Source organism: Sebastes umbrosus, chromosome 3, assembly GCF_015220745.1.
Source record: "Sebastes umbrosus isolate fSebUmb1 chromosome 3, fSebUmb1.pri, whole genome shotgun sequence".
Taxonomy (NCBI): Eukaryota; Metazoa; Chordata; class Actinopteri; order Perciformes; family Sebastidae; genus Sebastes; species Sebastes umbrosus.
The window spans coordinates 10,264,610-10,289,151 of NC_051271.1; the positions used below are offsets into that span (position 1 = coordinate 10,264,610).

Here is a 24,542-nt window from a genome sequence, read left to right on the forward strand (position 1 = left end):
ATGTTGATAAGAGTATTAAATACTTGATCTCCCTTCAAGGTACATTTTGAACACATAAAAAAAAGTGTGATTAATTTGCGTTAAATCGCAATTAATCATGGACAATCATACGATTAATCACAATTAAATATTTTAATCGATTGACAGCACTAATTTAAACATATGCTGTAACTTAATTAAAGTATTCCACCTTTGCTGAATGTAATTTACTGACCTCATCTAATCTGTAGACAGGCAATCAGAGGTGCAGAGGTCAGACTTTAAAACCAGAGGGGCCAGGTTCGAAATAATTTAAGCAACTCCTCTCCTTAGTGCTGTAGAGCAAGCCACTAAAATCTGTATTACATTATTATGTGGTATTTTTTCAAAAAGCTTTGTATTGAAATGTGGGCAGAAGTGACAGATGGGCTTGTTTGCATATATGCAAATGTTTCTCCTTGTGTATTTGCTCTACGCTGTGCCAGTCAGTGGTAGGATGCATACTGATTTCTGTTAACCTCAGGTGAGTGAGTTTATATTTATAGTAATGCTGTAGCTCAGAGGTAGAGCGGGTCGCCCACCAATTGGAAAATCGGTTCGACCCCCTCTCTGTCGAAGTGTCCTTGAGCAAGATACCTAACCCAGAATTTCTCCAGAAGGCTGTGCCATCGGTGTGTGAATTAGTATTTCAATTAGATCCTGATGGGCAGGATGCATAGCAGCCTCTCAGACGAGAAAGGCGCTATATAATGGTATATGGGAGTTCATTTGGTCATATCTGTAAATTTTACGACGATTTATTGTGCAATAGCTCACATACATATGAGATTAATGTGAACTGACAAGCTTTACTATTATATTGTGGCCATCAGTTCTAATAATAGTCTGAGCTATGGCCTCACTGGAGTCCATCATTAAGAGAATTTCCAGTGATGTTGTTTTCAGAGTATTCTCTGCAGGAAAAGAGACCCTCTATGTCATCTTGCATCTCCCTTCCCCTCACCAAACATGTTTGAAACAACTTATTTGAAGAATTTACTCCTGTAGTTCCACATCTTAACATGTGTGTGAAACCAGTAACAACACAGAGGCTGCCTGAAAATGCAGGTTTGCCTTTTTCCAATAGATTTACGGTGCAGGTTTCAAATGTGAACACATAATCCCAACCAGCCACGAAAAATGACCCGAAAGCGCCATTGTTTATGGGCGTAAGAAATGAATGCTGACATCTGATAGCCAGCAGTTCCTCATGCTTGGAAAGCCAAGCATAACAAAAATGAGTTGAGGGATGACCGTGGTCTCGACCGACGCTCATATTCAGCTATTATTTCCATGTGATTTCAACCTGTATGAGCATTTGTATTTTTAAAAATAGAAAAAGGAAACAGCTCCACTCTGGCTTGAACCAAATTAAGATGTTGTAGGTATGATTGCACTCTTGATTTGTTCTCAGTGTTTTGCCACTTTTCAGCCTCTTCAAAATGCTTTCATTTTTATATTTCATTCCCCCCTCCGGCTATATTACATTACACTCTGCCTCTGCCTGCCGATTTGTATCCTCCCTCTCTTTCTCACACTTTTCTGTCTCTCTCTCCTTCCTTTTCATCATTCTCTATATTTCTTTCTGCTTTTACTTCCCACTTTCCATACACCCCTTTCTCTCACCTCACTCCATCTCTCTCTCTCTTTCCCAGGGCTTATCTCAGTGTCATATGACGAATGGGACTACAACATCGAGGCCAGGGTACGTGATGCAGTGGCTGTCATTGCCACGGCGACCTCCACCATGATGCTGGACCGGGGGCCACACACCCTGTTGAAGTCGAGCTGCCTCGGGACACCTGACAAAAAGAGCTCCAACACCGGCCACTCCAAGGAAATACTGAAGTGAGTCAATGCTAGTGGGATGGGCGGTCAGCGGAAAGCAGGGCAGAGGGGCTGGGATAGACAAATACAAATATTAGTAATGTAGACTGTAAAATGAGTAAGCAAAATTACACCCCCGAACAGCGTTTGTCCAATCGTAGTTTGCCAACTGTAGTAGGAACCATGGCAGGCTTGTCAAACTTTGGATTTCTCTACCTGTTGAATTGTTGCACTCTAGTTAAAGTGATCCTAAAAACACAAGAGCAAAAGTGCAAGGAATGGATTAAACAGTGTGTTTAACTGCTCTAACGTAAACTGCAATCATTGGCATGCCCGGCTATCTAGCTTACTACCTACAGTAGTAACCTAGCGTTATTTCCACTCGCTTTCCGAAGGCAAGGTGGATGTCATTAGTTTTTCATTCAATCATTCATTCCACGTTTATTTTTATCTCGAGGAATTATTAAAAGCATGCCCTCATTTACAATGACGTCGTGAGTACAATAAAACAGAATAAATACACACAACATAATTAACGAATTACAAGACGCAATCAGCCAGACATTAATAGAACAATGTTAAAAACAATTCAAAGTAATTAAAGTAAACTGACTGTGTGTGTGTGTGTGGCATGCCACTGTATGTCAACCTTAAGAGCAGGATGTAAAGGCTAAGGACAGGGAGAACCCTGGCTCCTATAAAATTACAATCCCGTACAATTTAACTGCATTCTCATTTGCATTTTGAGGGAAACGTAATTTCTGCCGGATTACGGTCGCAATGTTAAACACATGCTTAAAGTTGTAAATTGAAAAAAAAAAAACACAACAGCAGTACTTGGTTAGGTTTAGGCAACAAAACCACTTGGTTAGGTTTAGTAAAATAGCATCATGGTTTGGTTTAAAATGACAATGTACTGTACGTGAACGATGACTTTTAAGTTTCACATGGGACACGAACAGCGGTCGCCTGGGGTGAGCAGTATAGGAGGCTAATCCTGTGGTTCCTTTGTCCTCGGAGTGCGATAAAAATGTTCCGTACACAACTTTTTGTTGAGACACCCCTTACTGACTCTTGGGATGCGGTTCGTGGTCTGTCCTATTGTAATTACATTATAATTGTTTTACTTTAGTGTTTTGTGCATTGTTTTATGTGTGTTTGAGTGCTTACAGGTAATTTCCACGACATTAGCCAACTATGTTATTTAGTGAGGTTATATGTTACGTGAAAAAAACCTGTTCAGGGCTAGAGCATCTACCGCGTGGGAGCCAAGATGTTACTATATCAGAGTAGCGATAGCAGTTTACACCGCAGCTCAACTCCAGCCAAATTTATGTTAGATATTGTTGTGTTTGCCAAACTCATCAGTGATTCCTCAAACCCTTTTTCTCTTGTAAAAGAGAAGCACACTGTTTGAAAATATGAACAATAAGTCATAAATCTAACCATTGTGGTGCTTCTCCAAATGTGTTGTTTCATAGTAAGCACCCAAGGATAAACATTTCAATTCCAATTTTATTTGTAATACTGCACTATAATCATGTTCAGACCCCAGCCGCCTTATTCATGTGAATGACAGAAGGCTCTGATATGCAATACATGAACAATGCTGCTCTTTTTAATTAGCTGGTGACAATGCTGGTTTTAAGTGTTAGCATTAGCTTACACTTGTTAACTACAGCTGATAAAATCAGCTAGTGGCAGTTGTCATTTCAGCCGACAAAATCCAGAGAAGCTGCTTTTGTTTACCACAGTATGAAATCAATTGTTTCAGAAATTACTGGGAATTTTGATGGTTAATCTGCCATCGTTATCACTGTACGCTGCTTATGTGGCATAAAGCTTGACAGATGTAGCAACAGTCACTAAGTGGAGTGTGGCTTTGTGATGGGTAGTTTAAGGAAGGGTCCAAGGCTTTGTCTGCCAGTTGCCTCTCAAATTGAACAGGTTTGCTTTTACATCACATTTTCAGCACAGATCCTTTTGTCTTTTGAAGCTGTGACTTCAAATAAACAACCTGTGCTTCTGATTAAATATTGTTTTGAGTTTGAGCCATGTTCACCTAGTTTTATAAGCTTTGAAATTTATTTTGGTACAGAAGATGAGCAGGGCGACATGCACAAAGCAAAAAGACGGGCTGAACAAAAGCAGATGAAATCTTTTTTTTTTTTTTTTTTTTATTCATATGAGTCAGAGCCCGAGGTACCGGCTGGTGAAATCACAGGGAAAAAAATGCGTGGTTTGGTTTTCAGTTGCTGAAGCGCGGTTGAAAATATGACAATAAATCCAGCAAATGTGCGACCACACACATACACACACACACACATGCTACAAATACACACAGAAATGAAGACACGTTCCCTAAGGAGAACCAGAATTTGTTTAATTAGCCAATAAAAACGTAAAACACAAGATGAACAGAGACATTAGCTCTCAGACTTATAACAACAATCTTGTATTATCTTTAGCTTAACCCACAGCCATCTCTAAATGAAAACATCCTTCTTTTCCTCTTCCTCTGAACTTCCTTGTTTTTCGCTTTTTGGCACATAACAGTACAAACAGGAGCATTGGTATTCAATAATTAATCCCCATTTAACTTCATAGGGCATGCTTTTACAGTTCACATTGATCAGAGATTCCACAGTTAATTGAATGCTCGGGGACAACCGGATTAATGAAAAAAAAAGAGCCAAAGAACAGGCGTGGGGTTATTGCTAGCACACAGAAACACATGCAAACACACACATACATGTGTTATTATAGCATGACATTTAACTGCTCTTTAGGGCTTAATCTAATACAAGATTAGAAGTTACTGGTGTTATTCCTTATTAGATGTATTCCCCTACAAAACTATGCCTGCCTGCCTTTCATCCCTCCTTTTTTCCCCCTAATATTTAATATGTCCTCTGTTTTTGTTTGTTTGTTTCACTGTCAGTTTGAATTTGAGGAATGTGAAGAACTAAGGGAAACATTATGCAACCTCCCCTGCCACTGTTGCATTAATCTCCAGGTTGAGGTTGATGTATTACTGTAAATTTTGGTCTTGTCTTTACCCGTGTTTCTGTATTTAATATCAGGGGCACTTACCCGTGCCGTGTAGCATTCCGCCACCAACACGACTGAGATAACAATAACACCACAGCCATGAATATTTCAGTCCCCAAAGGGCGCTATCAGACACAGGGATAGCTCTCAATCATCCTTCAGCCATACACCTGGGACGCTACTGTGGTGTGTGTGTGTTGTGAGAGTGTGTTTTCCTACTAGCCGTTCCATTTTTCTCCATTTGACTGAGCAAAACTAGAGACTTTGGATCGGTGGATTTTGGTGGTGACCCCAGAGGCTAGAAGCAGCCTAACACACACACACATATAGTAATTCCACCTATTCCCTCCCCTCACCCCCAGAGACAAAAGCAGTAATAAGACCATATGTCTCTGCGTGGTCCCGTATAGCTACAGGCCACAGTGGGCTGCACGCTTGCTGGATAAGCATGCCATCCTGTCAGCGCTGATGGACGGTGATGGGAGGCCCCAGTGAGTCACGCTCTCAAATTTGTTTAGGGGCTACTTGACCTTATGGGGCAACAAACACACAAACACGCATATCTAAATACATGCATACACCGCACGCTTCAACACAAATAAAGAAGCACACACACGCAGCGCTCTAGAGGCCATCCATTGTATCCTGCCAGACAGAGAGGACAGGAGCGCTTGGATAATGAGAAAATGTGCTCCAAGTGGTTTCGGATGAGGCGCTAAGGGGCTTATTTGTGTGTGTGTGTTTTTGTGTGTGTGGATGTTGCAGGGAAAGGGATGTGTTTTTATTATTTGTTTGTGCACTTGCGTTCAAATTCTCTCTCAAATCCCCGTGCTGATTGAAATGCCGCACTGGTAGATATGATGCAAGAGATGATTAATATTTTGTAGTGAGTTCTCTTTCATGTGATCTGACGAGACGTTTGTCTTCATGTCTGTGGGCTGACTGCACGCGTTCAGTCCGAGCGAGCCCGTCCGGTAGAGCTCATATAAAACCCTTTTTCTGCGGGCCAATTGACTCGTGTGCTGCCTCTCATGCATGTAAGGCGAGCAGGTTACTCTCATCCTATTTCACCTTTAAAGTAGAGCGGTGTTATTGCATTTCTTAATGGGTGCAATAAAAGTGTCTAATAAATCCTGGCTCTGGTTATTAGAAGGCAAGCAGGACATTTAATTGTGCTTTGGGGCATCTAGAACACACACAAAGCACAAATGGTTGTTTGCTTTCAAGGGCTGACACCTTCTGGTTGGTTGGTTGGTTGGTTGGTTGGTCGGCCGATATGCTCCTGTCCGACCAAAAGCTCATTGGTCGGATGATCGCTGGTGTTAATTCATAAGGAGAAAAGCACTTTCTTAAACCATTATTTTCGGGTCAGAAGGAGCGTGTGCACACACACACGTCGAGCACCGAGTCCTTGTCTCAGTCCTTGTCTCAGTCCTTGTCTCTGTCCTTGTCTCAGTCCTGACATTGTGCTACTATAATGCATAAATTTGGCGGTTTGCGGACCGGATTCGGGAGGTTGATTAATGCATATTTTTGTGGTGTGGATCATAACGGGTCAGGCGGGTGTGTCACTACTTGATAGGCTTTGAACATATCAGAATTGGCATATTTCAATATGTTTGGTTTAATAAATAGCCTAATCATTTTGTGCGCATCCCCTTGCGTCAGCTTCGAAGGCTTGTTCTATTTCTACATCATATGAATCTGGGCAGGTGGCGCTGGTTGGCTTTGAGTCTGTTGTTATTATTTAAAGGAACAGTGTGTAACATGCCGGGGGATCTATTAGCAGAAATGGAATATAATATACATAACTATATTTTCATTAGTGTATAATCACCTGAAACTAATAATCATGTTTTTGTTAGCTTAAAAACGAATGAGTCTTAATATCAACACAGGGAGCGGGTCCTCTTCATGGAGTCTCCACCATGTTTCTCCACCATGTTTCTACAGTAGCCCAGAACATACAAACCAAACACTGGTTCTAACGAAGGCCTTTTATGTTTTTACGTTACCTGAAGGCCACCATAGTTCTCCAACACGCTTGTGAAAGCAGAGTGCAAAACCGGGATGCCGCCGTCTGACTTCCGTTGCGCCTAAAGTAGTGTTATTATCGTATGGACGGCCTCTGAGCGAGGTGAATGGCGTTGCCACGGTTTTGCGCTCGGCGGGTCACGTTACATCAGTCTTGGAAAGGGAGGAGTGAGCGGAGGGGTAGTCAGGTGGTTGCAATCTACAACCACACCTCTAGATGCCGCCAAATCCTACACACTGCACCTTTAAGTATAAAATAATTAGGTTGAAAATAATTTAATATGCTGCAAATAGCTTTTTATGTTTGTTTATTTATAATTAATTTAGACTACCAGGTAGAGCCCACTATGGCCAATTTAGTTAATCAAGAGATAACTAGAGATATAGATTTTTTTTTCTTCAGCGACCAATCGATTCTTTGCTTGGTTGACTTCAGCGCTCCTCTTTTCATAGACCCTTCCTTTCCATGGACGTGGGTCAGTAATTTACACATCCGTCTCTCGTGTCACTCAGCTCCTGTTTCTTTTCTCTCCGACTTCTCTTTTCTTTTGTTAACCTCTTTTCCACCGAGGTCTCTTGCTGAATTACGTGGATACATGACTTTCTGATCCTGAGTATTCTCTGCTTTTCACCCCTTTGTTCTTCTTTGTTTTCCTTTTCTCGCTCTTCGATGTTCCTACAGCAGTCTGTTCTCACTGAAAAGCTCTTTCAATTAAATGAATCTAAATCGTTGAATCAGAGAGCAACGATGGCTCTCTTCCACCCCACACCCCACCCCCCCCCTCTCTCTTTCTCCCTCTGTCAAAAACTGTTGATCCTAATTTTCTATTTATAAATACATTGTAAGGAGGGAGGATTAGTGTGTTTAAGGACAGGATTACTTATATTGAGCATGAATTCAATTTTGCTCATTTCACTCTGTCAACTGTGTCCGCTTCCTAATTCCTGTGAGGGACATTTAAATGCCACAGATATAACCAATCAATACGTTATATGGTCTTTTACTTATTGGATCTGTGAACACTATCGTTACTACATGTTCAGAACCGTATGTGAGAATTATTACATGTTTGACTGTTACTGACATGCATTTTATGATGTAGGAATATAAATTCACTTTTTTATAATAACCTTAGTTAGTTAAGAAAGAAAGATGTGGGGAACTTCAAATAAATTCCATTTTAATTTAAGCATTTTAAGCCACTTTGACTCAACATTTTAGAGTTAACATGTTTAAGTCCAACCATTCATTGTATGTAGTAATACAACATAGAGTAGTTTCAAACCGTCAATGATTTGGCTCTTGTTAGAGTCTAGACAAACCTGAAGGGGGTTTGCGCTCTTGAATCCAGGTTTTTCAAGAGGTCGTTTCAGGTGTGTGCAGCCAAGATAAACAGTCCCACATTATAGGAAAGAATGTCCGCACGTTGACTACGTTTACATGCACAAAATATTCCAGTTTTTGCCCTTATTCTGAAAAAGACAATAATCCTACTAAGCTGTTTACATGGTTAATGAAAATGAATATTCCACTAATGTTACATGCCGCTGTGCATACTCCGGTTAACGTGACTGGTGACGGATGTTCGACTGTGCGAACACAGCCTCCGTCTTTCATTCCTTCAACCACCTTCTTGAAAAGGTGATATTTTTCCTTCGTGTGTCGTGATATTTGCGTATATCCAAAAACCTGTTGATATCTAAGTCTTTCATAATGTTTAAAAGTAGGTGTGTTTCTCCTTCTGATCAGAAATGTGGGCTTTTCTTATGGGCATACATCCCGTTAAGGCGTTAGTCTCCAGCCCTGATGGTACCTACAGTACCTGCAGTACTGTAGAAAAACAAGTACTGTCACGTTTTCTGAATTTTGGTATTGACTTGGTACCGAAGTATCTGTTCTCGTGACATCCCTAGAGGTAACAATAGCCAATCAGGAGAAAGGTAGCTTGAGTTTCCCTGTTGGGTTGAAGTATGCCTTGGCAAGATGCCACAAGTAAGATGAGATCATCAGATCAATTATTAGAACGTTTTTCTATCTCACCATGCCCCAAATTACCTCCTTGTCTCTATGAATATATTTTAGTAAAGTGCTGTTGAGGACACACTCGTGTCATTTGCTTTACCTTGAAAACAAAAATCATAGGATTTTTTCAGAGATTAGAGACGACCACTAGAAAAATCAGTATTTGAGGTTTGCAGACTGTGGAAGGTCAGTGTCCTTGCCTGTTAAGCCCTTGTTCACATTTTAAATGAGAGAGGGCTCTCTCTGATAGACGGCTACGTCTCTCCAGACTCCGCAGGTATCTGTCTGATGTCTCCTGCTCTACAGGGGTCCTCATGGGCCCAGATCACATGGAGCTCCTGTGGACTCACTTATTAAAGGCTGCGGCTCAAAGAGACTCAGAGCCTTACATCTTTCCTGTGTGTAGTCCACATCACTCTGTATTTATGCTGTCACAGTGCTGCCACCAGCAATAAATGAGGCAATAAATAAACAATTAATTTCTTTTTTTTATGTTTTTCAAAATTCTGTTTCAGTCCCAATAAGGGATAATTCCAACGTTATTGTTTTATTTCAGGGGAAATTCAAGTAAAAGCCACAAAATCATCTTGCAGAAAGTTTAGTTTGTGGCTACATTGGAGCACTTGTGGATGACAGTTGACTGCAGATTTGATCAAACTGACTGGCTGACAAGCAGATAATACAAAATGTGTAATAATGACATGCTGGAGAGAAAACAATTTCATGCTGATCATGTAAGTTATCAAGTCGAGTTATTACAATTATTCTTCATATTCTACTTTTAAGACTCTTCCATGATGGACTCATTTTTAGTTTCATTATATCTGCAGTCACACATGATGACACACACATTTTAAAACATATTTTAGGGGACAAAACTAGATTTTTGAAAAAACATGAACTTTATATTAGAAAATACAAATGAACTTTCAGTAGATATGAATCATTATGTTTAGTTGCAATGATGCACAAACAAACCAGACCGTCAAACTAAAAGCAAAAATAAAAGTCTGATTCAAAACACATAATTCAACTTAATTTGGCAGGCCCTGAAGAGAAACAGTTGTGCCACGCTGCACAGATGTGTTTTTAAAGAAATATAATAATAAGATGGTTTGGTGTTGCAATTTTAATGACTTGACAATGTTCATTAATTTGTTAACAATTACTGTGGTAGTTAATTAGTATGGTTACTTTTGTGTTGTGTTGGGTAATACGTATTCTCACCACAATTTAACCTGTTCTAGTTGTACATATTACACAGTCTCCTCACACACTGCCTCTATCCCACTGGAATGTAATGTGCAGTTCATCAGTAGCTGGTAACTCTTCAGAGGCAGGTCTATTGCAGTCATCCCAGATTATGAGTCATCCACCCAAACCTGATACAGTATGTACATGCGTGTGTGTGTATGTGCACCACACACTTCCTTACACACATGCAGAGCAGGGATATATTTTTTTGCATCCCTGCATTGCAGCGTGCAGAGAGAATTTGTGACCCTGTACGGCTTCACTCTGAGATAAAAGAAAGTCATATTTAATGTCTCTGAGATTCGCTTGGAAGAGATTTTAGAGGAAAAAAAAAACAGGGATTGTGTCCATGCCATTGATGATTCAGTGTCTCTGTAACTAAAAAATAAATTCCCCTCACAGCCAGTGATTAGTTGGGGAACAGTTGGTGAGCAATGCGCACACAAGCGCTGCATATGGCTGTGCTGAAGCCGCGTGAGGCTCTGCTAGTAGCCCATCCTAATAGTTTTTATTTTTTTATTTTTCTTCCTCTTCCAGCAGAGTCAGAGGGGAATTCTGACATGAGAGGGGATCAAACGGCACATAAAAGCTACATCAATAGTACAGGGATACACAATGATAAACAGAGCAGCCTCCTCTGCTGTAAATTCACAGCGTGCGTCAGCCTTTGTGAAGGCACAGGTTAATGTACGGGCAAATGAATCCTATTGATGTGTGATTCGACGCGCTACTCACAGGTGAGATGGAGAGATTGATCTGAAAGTGAAAGACAGCATGAGGGGAAGTGGATAAACACTCAGGTTTAGACAGAAAAATACTGCTTTTTTCTCTCTTTCAACCAGCCTCTCTCGGGCGAGATTACTGTTCCCATGGCAACGCAGCTGATTGCATGAAAATTGCTGTGGTTGTGGGTGCCATGGCAACACATTACATTATACTGGTGTTAAGAGCCTCCCTTGCATGCGTCCCTATGTTGCGGTTTTCTTGCATGTCACCCCGTCATGATGACACAAACATATGCCGCTACTGGTCACGTGGGTTGCCATGGCGTCAGGGCGGCAACAAGTTGGACCTCCTGAGCCTGCACCCACACCGCCTTGATCTTTTTGGTTCCCTATTCAATCTGAGATTATGTTTAAGAGGCTAATCCCATGTTACACGCGCATTACAGCACTTTTGGTGTGCTAGCCAGCCAGGATGCAGCAATAGGCATTTCATGGAGGCTTGAGTCATATTATTGGCTTTCTCAAAGCATGTAGCCTACTTATGTCTGTGTATGTGTGTGTGTGTGTGTGTTTGTGTGTGTGAGAGGTGGGATATAAATACAAAACCTTACAGATAGAGGTACTGAATGTTCTAGTAGGAGGTACTTGCGATAAAATCTTGGGTAAATTTCAGGCCCATTGCTCATCTGTTGTCTGCGTTTTTTTATTCACTCGTGAATAGATTTATTGTCGTTTTTTCACACTGTTGGTTGGAGATGATGGCGGGTAAAATGTGCACGGCACCTCCTTTAAAAAAAGTCTGCACTCACACACAGCCCCTCACTCCTTGCATTCAGACAAGATATTTATTTCTCCGGTGGATTGTTTCAGAGGCAGAGCGTCTCCATGGTGATGGCAGCCCACAGATCAGGACGAGGAAGAGTGAGGGAAGGAGGCGGCAGAGAGAGAGAGATGATTCCAGCTTATCTGCCACTGCTGTGCACTTGTTGACACACATATATGCTGCTGATGCGTATTCATACAGGCGGTTAATACACTCTCTACTCCTTCCTCTCTCTTCCACCTCTCACTGCTGGTTTCTTGTTGCTCTCTTCGCCCTCCCTGCTCACACTGACTCTCACAGCCTCAACGTTCCTCCCTCAGTCTATCAGCTGCCATATGTTTTACCAAGCTTCAAACTGGGTCATCTTTGCCATATGACACGCAAATTAAGCAACCTTTACAACAATGAGTCAATTAAGGCGGAGAACAGCAGCACTATAATTAATGTCCCTATATATAAAGTAGTAGTAGTAGTAATAAAAATTCATTTGATTCGGTTAAAGTGGGTTTGCAGGAGCGATTTAGAAGAAGATGCTGAGTTCCTCTGGCAGGTCATTCCACAGTGTGGGTGTTTTAACCTGTTTTTGTCCTAAATCTAACTATGGCAACAACAAGCAGTCCTGAACCTTAAGACCTCAAACCTGCAAAATCAGTCTTTTAAAGGTATAACAACAAGAACACAGACATATAATAAAATTAGGGCCGTCAATCGATTACAATATTTAATCGCGATTAATCACATAATTGTCCATAATTAATCACAATTAATCGCACATTTTTATCTGTTCAAAATGTACCTTAAAGGGAGATTTGTTTTTTTGTTTGTTTTTAGTACTCTTATCAACATGTGAGTGGGCAAATATGATTGAAAAAATGACAATTTGGAGCATTATTTAGGACGTTTACATATTAGGTTCGATTGATTTGTACCGTGCCCGAGTACGATTGGCCCCCGTCTCCACTTCCCCGCCGCTCAGCTTTCACATTACTAAAGTTGTTCCATACCCGAGTACACTTGTGTCATCATCCACGTGTATTTGTTTATGTTGAGATCAGCTGTTCTAGTGGCGGAGCATCGTAAAACACTTCATTCAAACTTCACAGAAATAAAATGAAACTCACCAAAACCATCGTCGTTAGTCATTCCAACAATCACCAGCTCTTGTTTGGTCAAAATAAACCCTTATTTCAGCGAGTTTGATGTTAAAATATACCAGCTCTACACTCTGTTTCCCCCGCTGTCTCTCTCACTCTCTGCCCGCTGAGCAGCTGACTTCTCGTTCTTTGGAGGCAGACCATTAAATTAGCTAAATAAAATAACAAACATCACGCAATCTGAATACCTACTATTGTTTATATTTTAAGGAACCTCTCAGCTGCCTTCCTTCCTTTGTCACCCACGGCCATACAGTTCAGAGGATGAGATCGGCATATGATGCGCGCATATGCAGACATAGACATGAAACAATTTTGTATGTATCCGGATTTCTGAGGTTCGGTCGTTACTCACGTTAACTAGCACTCCACTTCCGTGTTTTGGTACGGTTGGCTTTCACACCTGATGAGAATCGTACCCGAGTACACATGAACCGTACTCCAGACCACCTTTTCAAGTGGACACGGTGACACGGAGCGTTCACACTAATTAAACGAACTGGACTTTGGGGACAAGTGTACTCGGATCTGGGCCCAGGCCCCTGATGTGAAAGCACCCTTAACCTCCTTCGCAACAAGCTAGTATGGCATGGTTGGTACTAACCTTAACCTGAGGTTTTTTAGTTTCAAATGATACCAGTATCTTCACTCTAGCTGTAAAACTGAGCCCACTACAACCTCCTAAAGATTGATTGCGTGATTCGATTTTGCGTTAATACGTTATTATTGCGTTAACTATGACAGCCCTAAATAAAATACATAAAAATATATAAAATGCGAAGAGTCTAATCAAAGATCAACAAAGCAGATGAATGCAAAAGCATACTGTAAAACCAGTGGGTGTCAGATACTATACATAGCCAGCTCCAGACATTATGTTCTGAACCACATAACACATTTCACAAAAGAACATTACTAGTATTTCACTACTGAATATTCGACAGCGCAAATGAGTCATTACAAATACCGGCCAAGTACAGTTTGTGATTGAAATGTTTTGGCTCAATAGTTCAAGACATTTGAGAATATTTATATCTTTGATTTTATGTGTGTGCTTTCTCCCACCACCCCTCCCACTGTGTTAAACTGTGAGCATGTTAGAGTTATGACAAGAGAAGTTACCAGCAGCATCTTATACTGTGATAGCAGACGTGTTTGTTGCTCTCATGAACCTTGTTTTCAGCAGCATCAGAAGAGCTCTAGAAACCGCTCTACTGTACGTTACCTGCTCAGCACCAAACAGCAGACAGACCCAGTTAGCGCCTAGCTGGTGAACACACTGTAGTGGAGCATTTAGCAGCTAAAGAGACAGATATTTCCCTCAGGAGTTGGTGGAGAGCAAAACAGAGCTAACAGGAGAGTAAATATTGGACTTACATTCACCAGGTGGCCAGATAGATGACTATGTGAATGTTAATGTGTGTCTGCTGGGTGTGTAAATAAGCAGCTGTTTGCTAACACGTAGCCACAACAACTTTGGTGTTTACATTGTGATTGTTGTGCTGCTCCAGAGGCCCAAAAAAATCAATGAATGCAGTTTTAAAGAAATCGACTACAGACCGTTTGTTGTAAATGTAAACATTCCAGATGTGTCCCTGTTTATTTCCTGTTACAGTGTATGTGAATGACATAAGCTGACAGGAAGTAAACATGGACCCAAGCTGTTGCCTAGCAACGCAATGTCTATGGCTTTGTCCGAAATCACATACTATGCACTACATACTCAACAGGTGTACTTTCGTCAACAAACTTTTGTGCGAATAAACAGTAGTGTGTATCTTTTCGGACGCACTGAGCAGTAATTTACGTCGTCACTTCCTGAGAGCCTCCTTGCCGGTTGGAGACGTGTAACCATGGTAACCCGTGCCAACCTTATGTGACCAAAATGACGATTTGTGAGAATCTTAATCTGAATTAATTTAAAATATATATATTATGCCTAGCAAAGTGAAATCTTATATTAAATTAAATTAAATTGAAGCATTTTTTCATGTTACAGAGCCGTCCGTCAACATCTGTTATGAATATTGTCGTCACTACTACATTGCATTGTGGGATATTTATGCCGCTGTAGCGTCCAGCGTTGCATACTGTAATATTCCACCAGAAATAGTATGCAATTCACCTACTATTGTTTTAGCCTACAAAATAGTATGTTAGTATGACATTTCAGACGTGACCAAGCTGACAGGAAGTAAACGTGGACCCAAGCTGTTGCCTAGCAACGCAATTCCGTGGAAACGGTCTATATTTTCAGTTCATCTTGATGTCAGCGCTGTGAAACATTTATCAATTTATATTAAAAAATTGTATTGCCACAGAAAGTATAATGAAGCAGTACAACTATAAAGAAATCAGTGTTTTACATGTTTGAAACAGTGTTATCCTAGACCCGTATTTCCTAACCCCCCATGTTCCTCTTTGTAGTGATGGAGATAATGTGGTACACATGGAAAGTTTGGCAACATTTATCAATTTATCAATTAAAATGATCACCACACTCTTGAGTTTGTTGGGGGGTCTTTTAATTATGAATATTCATTATGTATTTGTAAAATTGTGGGTAAGAAATAATGTTTAAAGTATAAATTCTGCACATTTTGCTTTCACTCTACAAGACGGATATTCGTATCTCTGACTCAGACTTGAATTGTCATTCTCAGGTACCTCATGAATGTGACATTTGAAGGCCGAAACCTGTCATTTAGCGAAGAGGGTCACCAGATGTTCCCCAAACTGGTCATCATTCTTCTAGACAAGGACAGACAATGGGACAGGGTGAATATCTTGCTCTCCTCTCCACTCCACTTCTTCATCTCTTCACTTTTTTATTTTCCTCTTCTATTTTTCTTCGCTCTACTGTCATCTTCTTTCTGCCCTGTCCTGTCCTTCTCTCTCCCTCTAATCTATTTTTTCTGCTTAGTATTTTTCACCCTCTGTGATGTGTCTGTCACTTCTCCGTTTGGAGTGTCGCTCTGTCACTACCTGTTACAGTAGCCCGTACATCACACAGCCCTTCTCCCACTCACTCGTGCAGGTTGGCAAGTGGGAGAGAGGCTCTTTGACGATGAGGTACCATGTGTGGCCTCGCTTTGAGCTGTACTCTGCGGCGGAGGAGCATGAGGACCACCTGTCCATCGTGACTCTGGAGGAGGCGCCGTTTGTCATCGTGGAGGACGTGGACCCACTCAGTGGGACCTGCATGAGGAACACCGTGCCGTGCCGCAAACAGCTCAAACTCAGGTGAGAATTAAGACATAAGAAAAAAAATTGTTTTGTTTCCTTTCATTCCTAAAGACATTTTTGTCTCAGGGGAGTAAAGAAATCTGATTTGTTTTTACTGTGTGAATCCAGGATGAATATTGTAGAGTCAAGATGCGAAAAAATAGAACATTTTTTCTTAATGAAACTTAGTGTGAGACATATTGATTTATACATCAATATGGCTGCAAAATGAATAATTTAAAACTCTCCTGGTATACTGTGTAACCGTCTGCATGTATTCAAAGTCAAACAAATCACCAGTATAATAAAAAAGCATCGGTAGTTTAGCAGAATATTATGCAAGCTGTGAATGTAAACGAAGGAAATAAAGAAACAAATCTGTGTTATAATAAAATATGCATGTACGCCATGATTTAGAGTACATTTTCCCTTTGTTTATTATTTTTCCGTCACGGCTGCATGCTGTAGTGAATCTCCTTTTTGTTCTTCGCTGGACTTTAAAGATATGATTTTCATCCTTTCACAATCACTCAGTGTCATTTGATTACCTCTGCTTGCTTTACTACTGCTAACTAGATCATTGTCTTGGTTTCTGTCACTGTTGTCTCCCCCCCTCTGCTTCTTCTATCCACTTCTCCTTGGTGTGTGGTAATGAATTTTTCTCAATGGCCTCCTTTTCTATCAGTGGCCTACCTGAAATCTCCTGAGGGTGTCCTAAGTCTTCTGGCTCAGTAGTTTTTTCATTGACTGATCTTCGACCCCGCTATTTCTCCTATTCCCCTATTCCCCTTTTCTCGTTCCCTCTGTCCGTCTGTCCGTCTCTTCCTTCAAAGACGCCTCACATACGGCATTTCAGGGATAGGCAGCGATATGCCACAGAGAATGTGCGGGATTTCTCTCCAGCCAGAAATACTCCATGAGCCTGATAGACAGAGCTGTGCAGATTTGTGAAATATGTGGACACGGCCTACACTATTTCATGTTATACAGTGTATTTTATCTCAGTAATCATGAAGGCTTTCATTATTTTCATTATCAATTAATCTGCCGATTATTTTCTTGATTAATCATTTGGTCTAAAAAAATCCAAAAAACATCCATCCCAGAGCCCGAGATCAGCCCAAATCCCAAAGGTCTTTTGTTTATTATCATATATGACAAAGAACAGCAGCATTTCTACACATTTGAGAAGCTGCAACCAGTAAAGGTTGGCATTTTTGCTTAAAAAAATTACTGAAACGATTGATCGATTAACAACAATTTTTGTCAATTAATGTTCCGTCAATCAATGCAGCCGATCCTGGATTGAAACTCAACAACACGTCACCTGATTGTTTTAACTTTTATTTCATCTCATCCTCGCTGCTGTCCTCTCTCTCTTTTAAATCTGCTAGTTTTATGTACCTGAACCCAAATACACTTTTACACCTGTTCCCCTATCTTTTCTTCCTCTCTGTACCGCCTACCAGCAATCAGACAGGCGATTCAGGGATTTACATCAAGCGCTGCTGCAAAGGTTTCTGTATTGACATCCTGAAGAAGATCGCCAAGGCGGTCAAGTTTTCTTACGACCTCTACCTGGTCACCAACGGAAAACATGGCAAGAAGGTTAATGGGACCTGGAACGGCATGGTTGGGGAGGTGAGGACATTCCTCGTTATTTTACACATAAACACAATCACTCCGTTAATTCCACATGTTCTTGATGAATTACTGGCTCTGATTCTGTTTGACTGGTCTGTAGTGCAGTGGTTCCTAACCTTTTTCCTTAAGGGACCCCTTTTCTATCAGTTTTAAGTAAACTGATGACCCCTGACTAAGTGAGATATTTTATGGATATTTCTTATTATATTCAATGCATCACAATAACGATACATAACAACTGATAAACCGTACAATTTAACTCAAAAAGTGAACGCAATAACTGCTGTAAAACGAGCAATTTGGAGGAATTTTGAGCAGATTATTTCCTGTGCATATTGCATCAGAGATGAGTTTTCCTCTTATTTTTAGGAACTTTAAATACAATTCTCTGTCTGTATTATGTATTTTTTTTTATTTTAAACAATCATTCATACTTAATAAGATTCTTTTTTGACTAATTCAGTGTTTTCTTCTCCTTTAGAAAGAACAACTTAATTTAGTTTTCTTCACATAAATGACTGAAATGCTGAGCTATAGGCCAACTGTTTATTTTTTTTTAAAAAGTTGTTTTACACCCCTTAAAATCAAGAAGGCCTCGTCACCCCCCGTTAAGTTTTGACGACCTCTATTGGGGGTCGTGACCCCCAGTAACATCCGTAGTGGACAGATGTTTTTGTATAAGGTTGTACAGAAGAAGAAAGGTGGATCTTGTTACTATAAGCTTAGCCCAGACCAGAAGGAAGCAGCAGCTTTGCATCGGCTGTAAACAGCTTTAAAATACTCACAATGACAGTTTGGTCGATTTCATACGGACCTGCTGGCACATCAGCTGATCGTGGATTTCACAGCTGGCAGAACGCTGGAGACCTCGCCATGCAGCCGTTACTCACCCAGCAGAGTGATTAAACACAGCAGTATACTTAAAATAAAATAGTGTGTTTCTCTGACTTCCATCAGAACCAGTATAGTACACCAGTACATTCACTATGACTGCGGGTCTGTTTATTAATTGGCATCTGTTTAGCTCATCATTGTGGGTGTTGTGTCACTGGTGGCATCCTTACCACCATTTAACTATTTTCCTAAAAGCGTAGTGCATTCAGTGTGCCTCCCTGAAGACATGCAACTCTATTTATGAATCAGTGGAAAAAGTGATTTAAAAAAAATAATCTGCTTCAAGTTGCAGGAGTCAAATTTAGCATCTGTTCTTTTGTAAAGTGAGAAAAGTTGTGATTTCAGATGTAGTGTAACGGAGAATTTGGTTACCAAGCTTCTCTCTCTCTCGTTGCATTTGTTTAATGGAGCCCGATGGAGGTCATTATAACATTTTTAACACTAGAATGTGAAACTAATCACTTAATGTTGACAAGTAGAATATTGGAGAGCAGCAAACAAGGTTACACGAATATTAACCATAAAAAACAAAACAAGAATGTGGCAATTCAAACTAAAATGCAGTGCTTCATATTTCCTGTGAGAACACACCACCACAGAGTCTACTGCTATGGATTAACATGTTTTAAATTTAATCCGTTTTAATTTATTCATTATGCTTTATGTTTATTTACTCAACGTATGTTCTATTTCTTGTTTTTTCACTTTCTTTTCCTTTGCTCATCACTTTTGCTGCTCTTATAGCAGTTTTTAATTCACTATTCTTTATAATATGAATACAGTGCACAGAGTAAATTGCTTTTCAAAATTTCAAAATCATTTAATAAAGCAAGTAAGTATGTAATTTAATACTAATGCTAACACTACTGCAACCGCGGAGAGTGTTTTGGTCCCCATAGGAATTTTATTTTTACGATAGGGCTAATTATATTGTCTGAATGTCTCTAACTCACCGTCTCTGTCAGCCATCGAGCTGCACTTGTTCCCCACAACCTGGCCTGGGGGGGAAGCTATGATCAGCTCTGCAAAAAAAACCCTCAGGAGGAGGACAATGAGGCTCCTAATCAGAGATGGAGTAAGAAAAAGACATAGAGAAAGAGAAAGCGATTGGAGGAGCGAAGGCGAGAGGGAGAAAGCAGCCTCAGGGAAAGACCCACTTCTCTCCTGCACACGTTACACATTAGACATTCAGCACAAACCTTTACAAATCGATGTGATGTCCAATTTAATTGATTATGGCATAGAACGAGCGACTTTATTATTATCTCAAAAACGTAGTTGAGTTAAGATGTGCAGGGTAATATAAAAAAAGTACAGTATATTACGTCCACCTACTGTAAATTCCTGAAATATACATCAGCATAGGCAAGGTTAAGCAAATGTGCAGTGCATGCATGCATTAGTCCATGTCCTGAAATGCTTAAGCAAGCAGCTAATGATTTAATTTAAATAGGGTGGGGAACAGAACAACAGACTGAATGAGAAAGAGAGAGAGAAATAAAGGAGGCCTCTATGAAGAAGAGTGGCAAACAGGAAAAAAAACAGAGAGTAGGATTCCTGCTCACTCCGGCATACATATCCCTTATTAACACCGTCTCTTGTACTCCGTTTTTATTCATCGCCTGAGGCTCCAGAAACTTCGGGCTAAATATACCTGAACACAGTCAGAGGGATGCTGGGTTGGTGGGGAGTCGAATACTGACCCAGTGTAGTAATTATCCCTTTTCCTCCTGCTTCCATTCTACCGAAATAGCGTGTTAAACAAGTGGCAAAGATGGTGGCTCGTGTATGAACTGCAGCACTGAATTTCTTTCCCCATCATGTTTCTTTCACCACTCTGTTTTCACCGCCGTCCTGGGAATATTCAGCACTGACCTTCCACGTTCCCCCTCCTGTCTGTCTCTGTCTGTCTGTGGTTGACCCTCAGGTGGTGCTGAAGAATGCCCACATGGCAGTGGGTTCGCTCACCATCAACGAGGAGAGGTCAGAGGTCATTGACTTCTCTGTGCCCTTCATTGAGACGGGGATCAGTGTCATGGTCTCCCGTAGCAACGGCACCGTGTCCCCCTCTGCCTTTCTTGGTGAGGAAAAAACGCGCCTGGTGCTTCTGGCAGATGTACAACGCGATCGAGAACACTTACATGCACAAACACACTTACATTGTATAATTCATGCACAATCAGAGTGAGAGCGGGTTTTTTCCTAAAACAATGACACTGTTTAATTGTCAGTGTGCTCCAGCAGCACGTAACATAACAAGTTTGGTTACATGGTGACATTAATTGTCTCACCACGAGGTCCATTTAGTGGCTGTCCTGGTGCTTTCATTCATATCACACACAAAAGTTGTCATGGACTTGTCAATGTTCAAATTTCCACTTTTCTGAACATTTTAAAGATGTCTCTTTGCTTTAAAAAGTGTTTTAAATTCCTTAACATTGTAATCCTTAAAGGGGTAGTTTGGGTTTTTTGAAGTGGTATTCTATGACGTGCTTATCCATAGTCGGTGTATTACCTACAGTAGATGACGGTCAGCACGCCCCCCAGCATTGGGAAACAGACAGGAGCATCGACACCAGAGCAAAGCAATAAAGTGCTGTGGACGGGGACGGCAGCAAAGCGTGTTTTAGCCACCTAAAAGAAAGGTTAACCTAAAAAAATGGATATCCGTTTAAGTGTACGTTATATTTAGAATACTTTTGGACGGCGAACTGAACTGAAAATGAAACATATCTAAACTGTTTTTGTCAACGGAGTCTGCTGGCACTTCCCCGTCGGAAAGGAGAAGGAAAGGACTGTCTGACTGCAAGATAAAGTGGTGAAAATATTCAGATTTTTTTAGGAGAACCTTTCTTTTAGGTGGCTAAAATATGTGTAAAAGTACAATGTTTTGCTCATGTGTCGGTGATCCTGTCTGTTTCTCTAAACTGGGGACACGCTGTCTACTGTAGGTAAAACACCTACTATGGATAAATACCTCATACAACCCCACTTGAAAACACCCGAACTATCCCTTTAAGATTTCAGTCCTTGTTAATTTGGCGACACCTGTTGTTGCCGTGGAAACAGCAAGTGTGGTTTGACACTACAGGTGCCAGAATACTGGAGGCAGCAAACACTCGTTGGGCAGCTACTTTGTCAGAAATACAACAGCTGTTTTATTTGTTTACAGAGCAGCCAAACGTAATAAGGAGGTTAGTTAATTGTTGTCCTTTTTTCTATCGCAATGTGATTTCATGTTTTCCAGATAACAGCTGGGCTTAGAAGAGTTTGTTACCTTGCTGAGGAGATGGAGGCGTCGCAGCTCAGTGTGGCTGCTCCTTCTTGTTCCATTACAGAATCAGAATCAGAAATATTTTATTGATCTCTGTGGGGAAATTGGGACATTAGTTGTGCTTATATATAAGCATAAAGAAATGTAAGAAAATTTGTATGTAACATGTAAATTATGTACATAATGCTACGATATAACACAATATATATAGAGAAATATAAATAAATAATAAAAATATAAGACTTTTGTACAAATATGTGCATCAAACACATACAATATACATATAACCTCGCCCTGTACATGTCAATTATATAAATTACACCCTGTAACATTTAAAATAGATAAAAAAAATGTTTTGTAGACATATTTTTGATGAATGATCGCTGCTTCAAAATGAAATTTGAATGTGAACTAGCCACAGTAGTAACTTAATAGAGCTCTGATCCTACAAGTCTGTAGGAGAGTGAACAGTATAAACAGTGAGGCAGTTACCAGTGAGCTGAAATTACAAACGGCAACGCTGCTTTGTTTCCTTTGAATCCCCCGTGTGCGTGTAAAGGCAATTTGAATCCAGCACGGGATTAGCAGACTTCGCCACCAACAATGAAAACTAATATATAGAGAGGTAATTGTAAATAAAGTAAAATAAAATGCATAAATAGTTTCAAAAGCGAGTATTAATACTATTAACTTTAGTGCTCAGTAAAATGAAAATTGGAACATTTACAGCTCAGACATCTTTATTTTTCCCAAGAAGGGTGAATTCATCTTGCAGCTTTACCAGATCCATACACACAGCTTAAAAACCTGCAGGCGAGGTGTTAAAGTCAGAGGTAGATCAACATACATGGGTCAATACAGATCATGTGGCTCCAGAGCAGCTACTAAATGGACCTTGTAGTGAGATTGTTTTATTAGCTACAGTGCTATGGTGTTTGTCACAGGCTGTTATGTGTGTGAAAATTGCAAAGCGGAGTGCAAGTGGTGGAAAATGTGCCCAATTCAATGAGTACATCTGTCCATTCACACCTACCAACTTCCCTCTCGGTTTCCCCTCTTGAGAAGTGCTCGTTAGTGTTCACACAAACGCAGACCAAATCCATCAATGTGCAGCAATGTGAGCGCACTGACTAGTACATAAACGTCTGAATACAAATAATCATGTTGATACCAGGGGGTGATTTTATCATTTTCTTTAATTTGGTTTAATGAACTTCCTCTCTCTGTTTCCCTACAACCCTCCCTTCCCTTTCCCTTTCCACTTCCTCTGCACCCTGTTCTCCCCCTCCTCTCTGTGTTTTAGAGCCCTTCAGTGCTGACGTCTGGGTGATGATGTTTGTGATGTTGCTCCTGGTGTCGGCCGTGGCTGTGTTTGCGTTTGAGTACTTCAGCCCGGTGGGTTTCAATCGCTGCCTGGCAGATGGGCGAGGTGAGAGGATTGCACACACACACACACACACACACACATACACACACACACACACATGCTGAGACACAAATGCATGTTCCAAAAAAGGTGACAATGAGGTAGATTTTCAGGCGCTCTCATGTGCTGAAATGAAGACCTCGTTGGCACGTTTTGTTACCTTGAATGCACCATTCAAACCAAGCCTCTCCTGCGCTAAATTACTTTGACAATCCCTTCTGAATGAGTGCCACTGGAGCGCTGGGACTTTCTCCTCGATGCCGTGGAGTACTTATCTCCATCTACAGTCACTTAAGCTCTTTCACTAATGAAAAGGATCATTGACAAGAGCCAGATAGGTGATCTTAAGTATTCTTAGCGTCTCTGTGTGAACAAAGACTCCTCTGTTCTTGCATTACAACGGCTTTTTTTTTTTTATTGTGCCATTCTCAAATATTACGCAACGTTGTTACACCGCCACGTCGAGGGTTGTAAAACCGATGAGTACACTTAAGTAGATCTATTACCATACATTGAAAATATGTGTCAGGTTTAATGGTGTCTGACAGTATGGAGCAACACTACGCTGTTGAATCAAATTCGGTTGCAGCAGGCCGTTCGAATCAATTTGCCCATCAAAATCAATGGTTCAGATTCAATCTATTTTTTTCTCCAGGTTTTATACACCCGGCTCTGTTTGACTCTCAGGATTGCATTAGCCTGCCTCAACGGCAGCCACTCAAGATAAAATCAGAGGTGTGTTATATCACCGCTCGCAGCCTTTTTTTATCAAGGACCAGAGGGGAGAAGAGTAATGGTGTTTGGTTTGGAGTTATGTTTTCTGAACGTCTTCTGTCACAGCAACAGTATGTATGGTTTAATCGCTAGGTAACGTAAGGCCGTTGTCCTTTACTGCTGCTCCAGCTGTAGCGTAATTGTAGGCTGCTGTGTGCCCATCTACTCCCTCCCCCCTTCTCTCTCTTCCTCCCTGGTTTTGATGCCACGGAGCTACAGTAGGTAGTGTTTCCATCCTGCTACCTTGTCATGCTGCCATCGAGGTAGGTGGATCTGAGGTAGTCTGTAACAGTGGGTTGTCACGGCAGCGGCTGGAAGAGCGGATGTGGACCGCGCGGCAACATCCTGCGATCGTTGACAAACTAAATGATGGGAAAAAAATCCAGTCTTTGTCAC

General features: G+C 40.8%; 1 protein-coding gene across 2 annotated transcripts in view; it reads left to right on the forward strand.

The window, feature by feature from the left end:
* The window catches only part of grin2bb (glutamate receptor, ionotropic, N-methyl D-aspartate 2B, genome duplicate b), a 122,012-nt gene that overhangs the window by 73,519 nt on the left and 23,951 nt on the right, over nt 1–24,542 (forward strand). For both annotated transcript variants that reach the window (XM_037763870.1, XM_037763871.1), the window contains 6 exons: nt 1,674–1,866; nt 15,573–15,687; nt 15,947–16,152; nt 17,604–17,775; nt 20,600–20,753; nt 23,250–23,375. In XM_037763870.1, the coding sequence (XP_037619798.1) occupies nt 1,674–1,866; nt 15,573–15,687; nt 15,947–16,152; nt 17,604–17,775; nt 20,600–20,753; nt 23,250–23,375 (966 nt within the window). The remainder of the gene's footprint in view (nt 1–1,673; nt 1,867–15,572; nt 15,688–15,946; nt 16,153–17,603; nt 17,776–20,599; nt 20,754–23,249; nt 23,376–24,542) is intronic.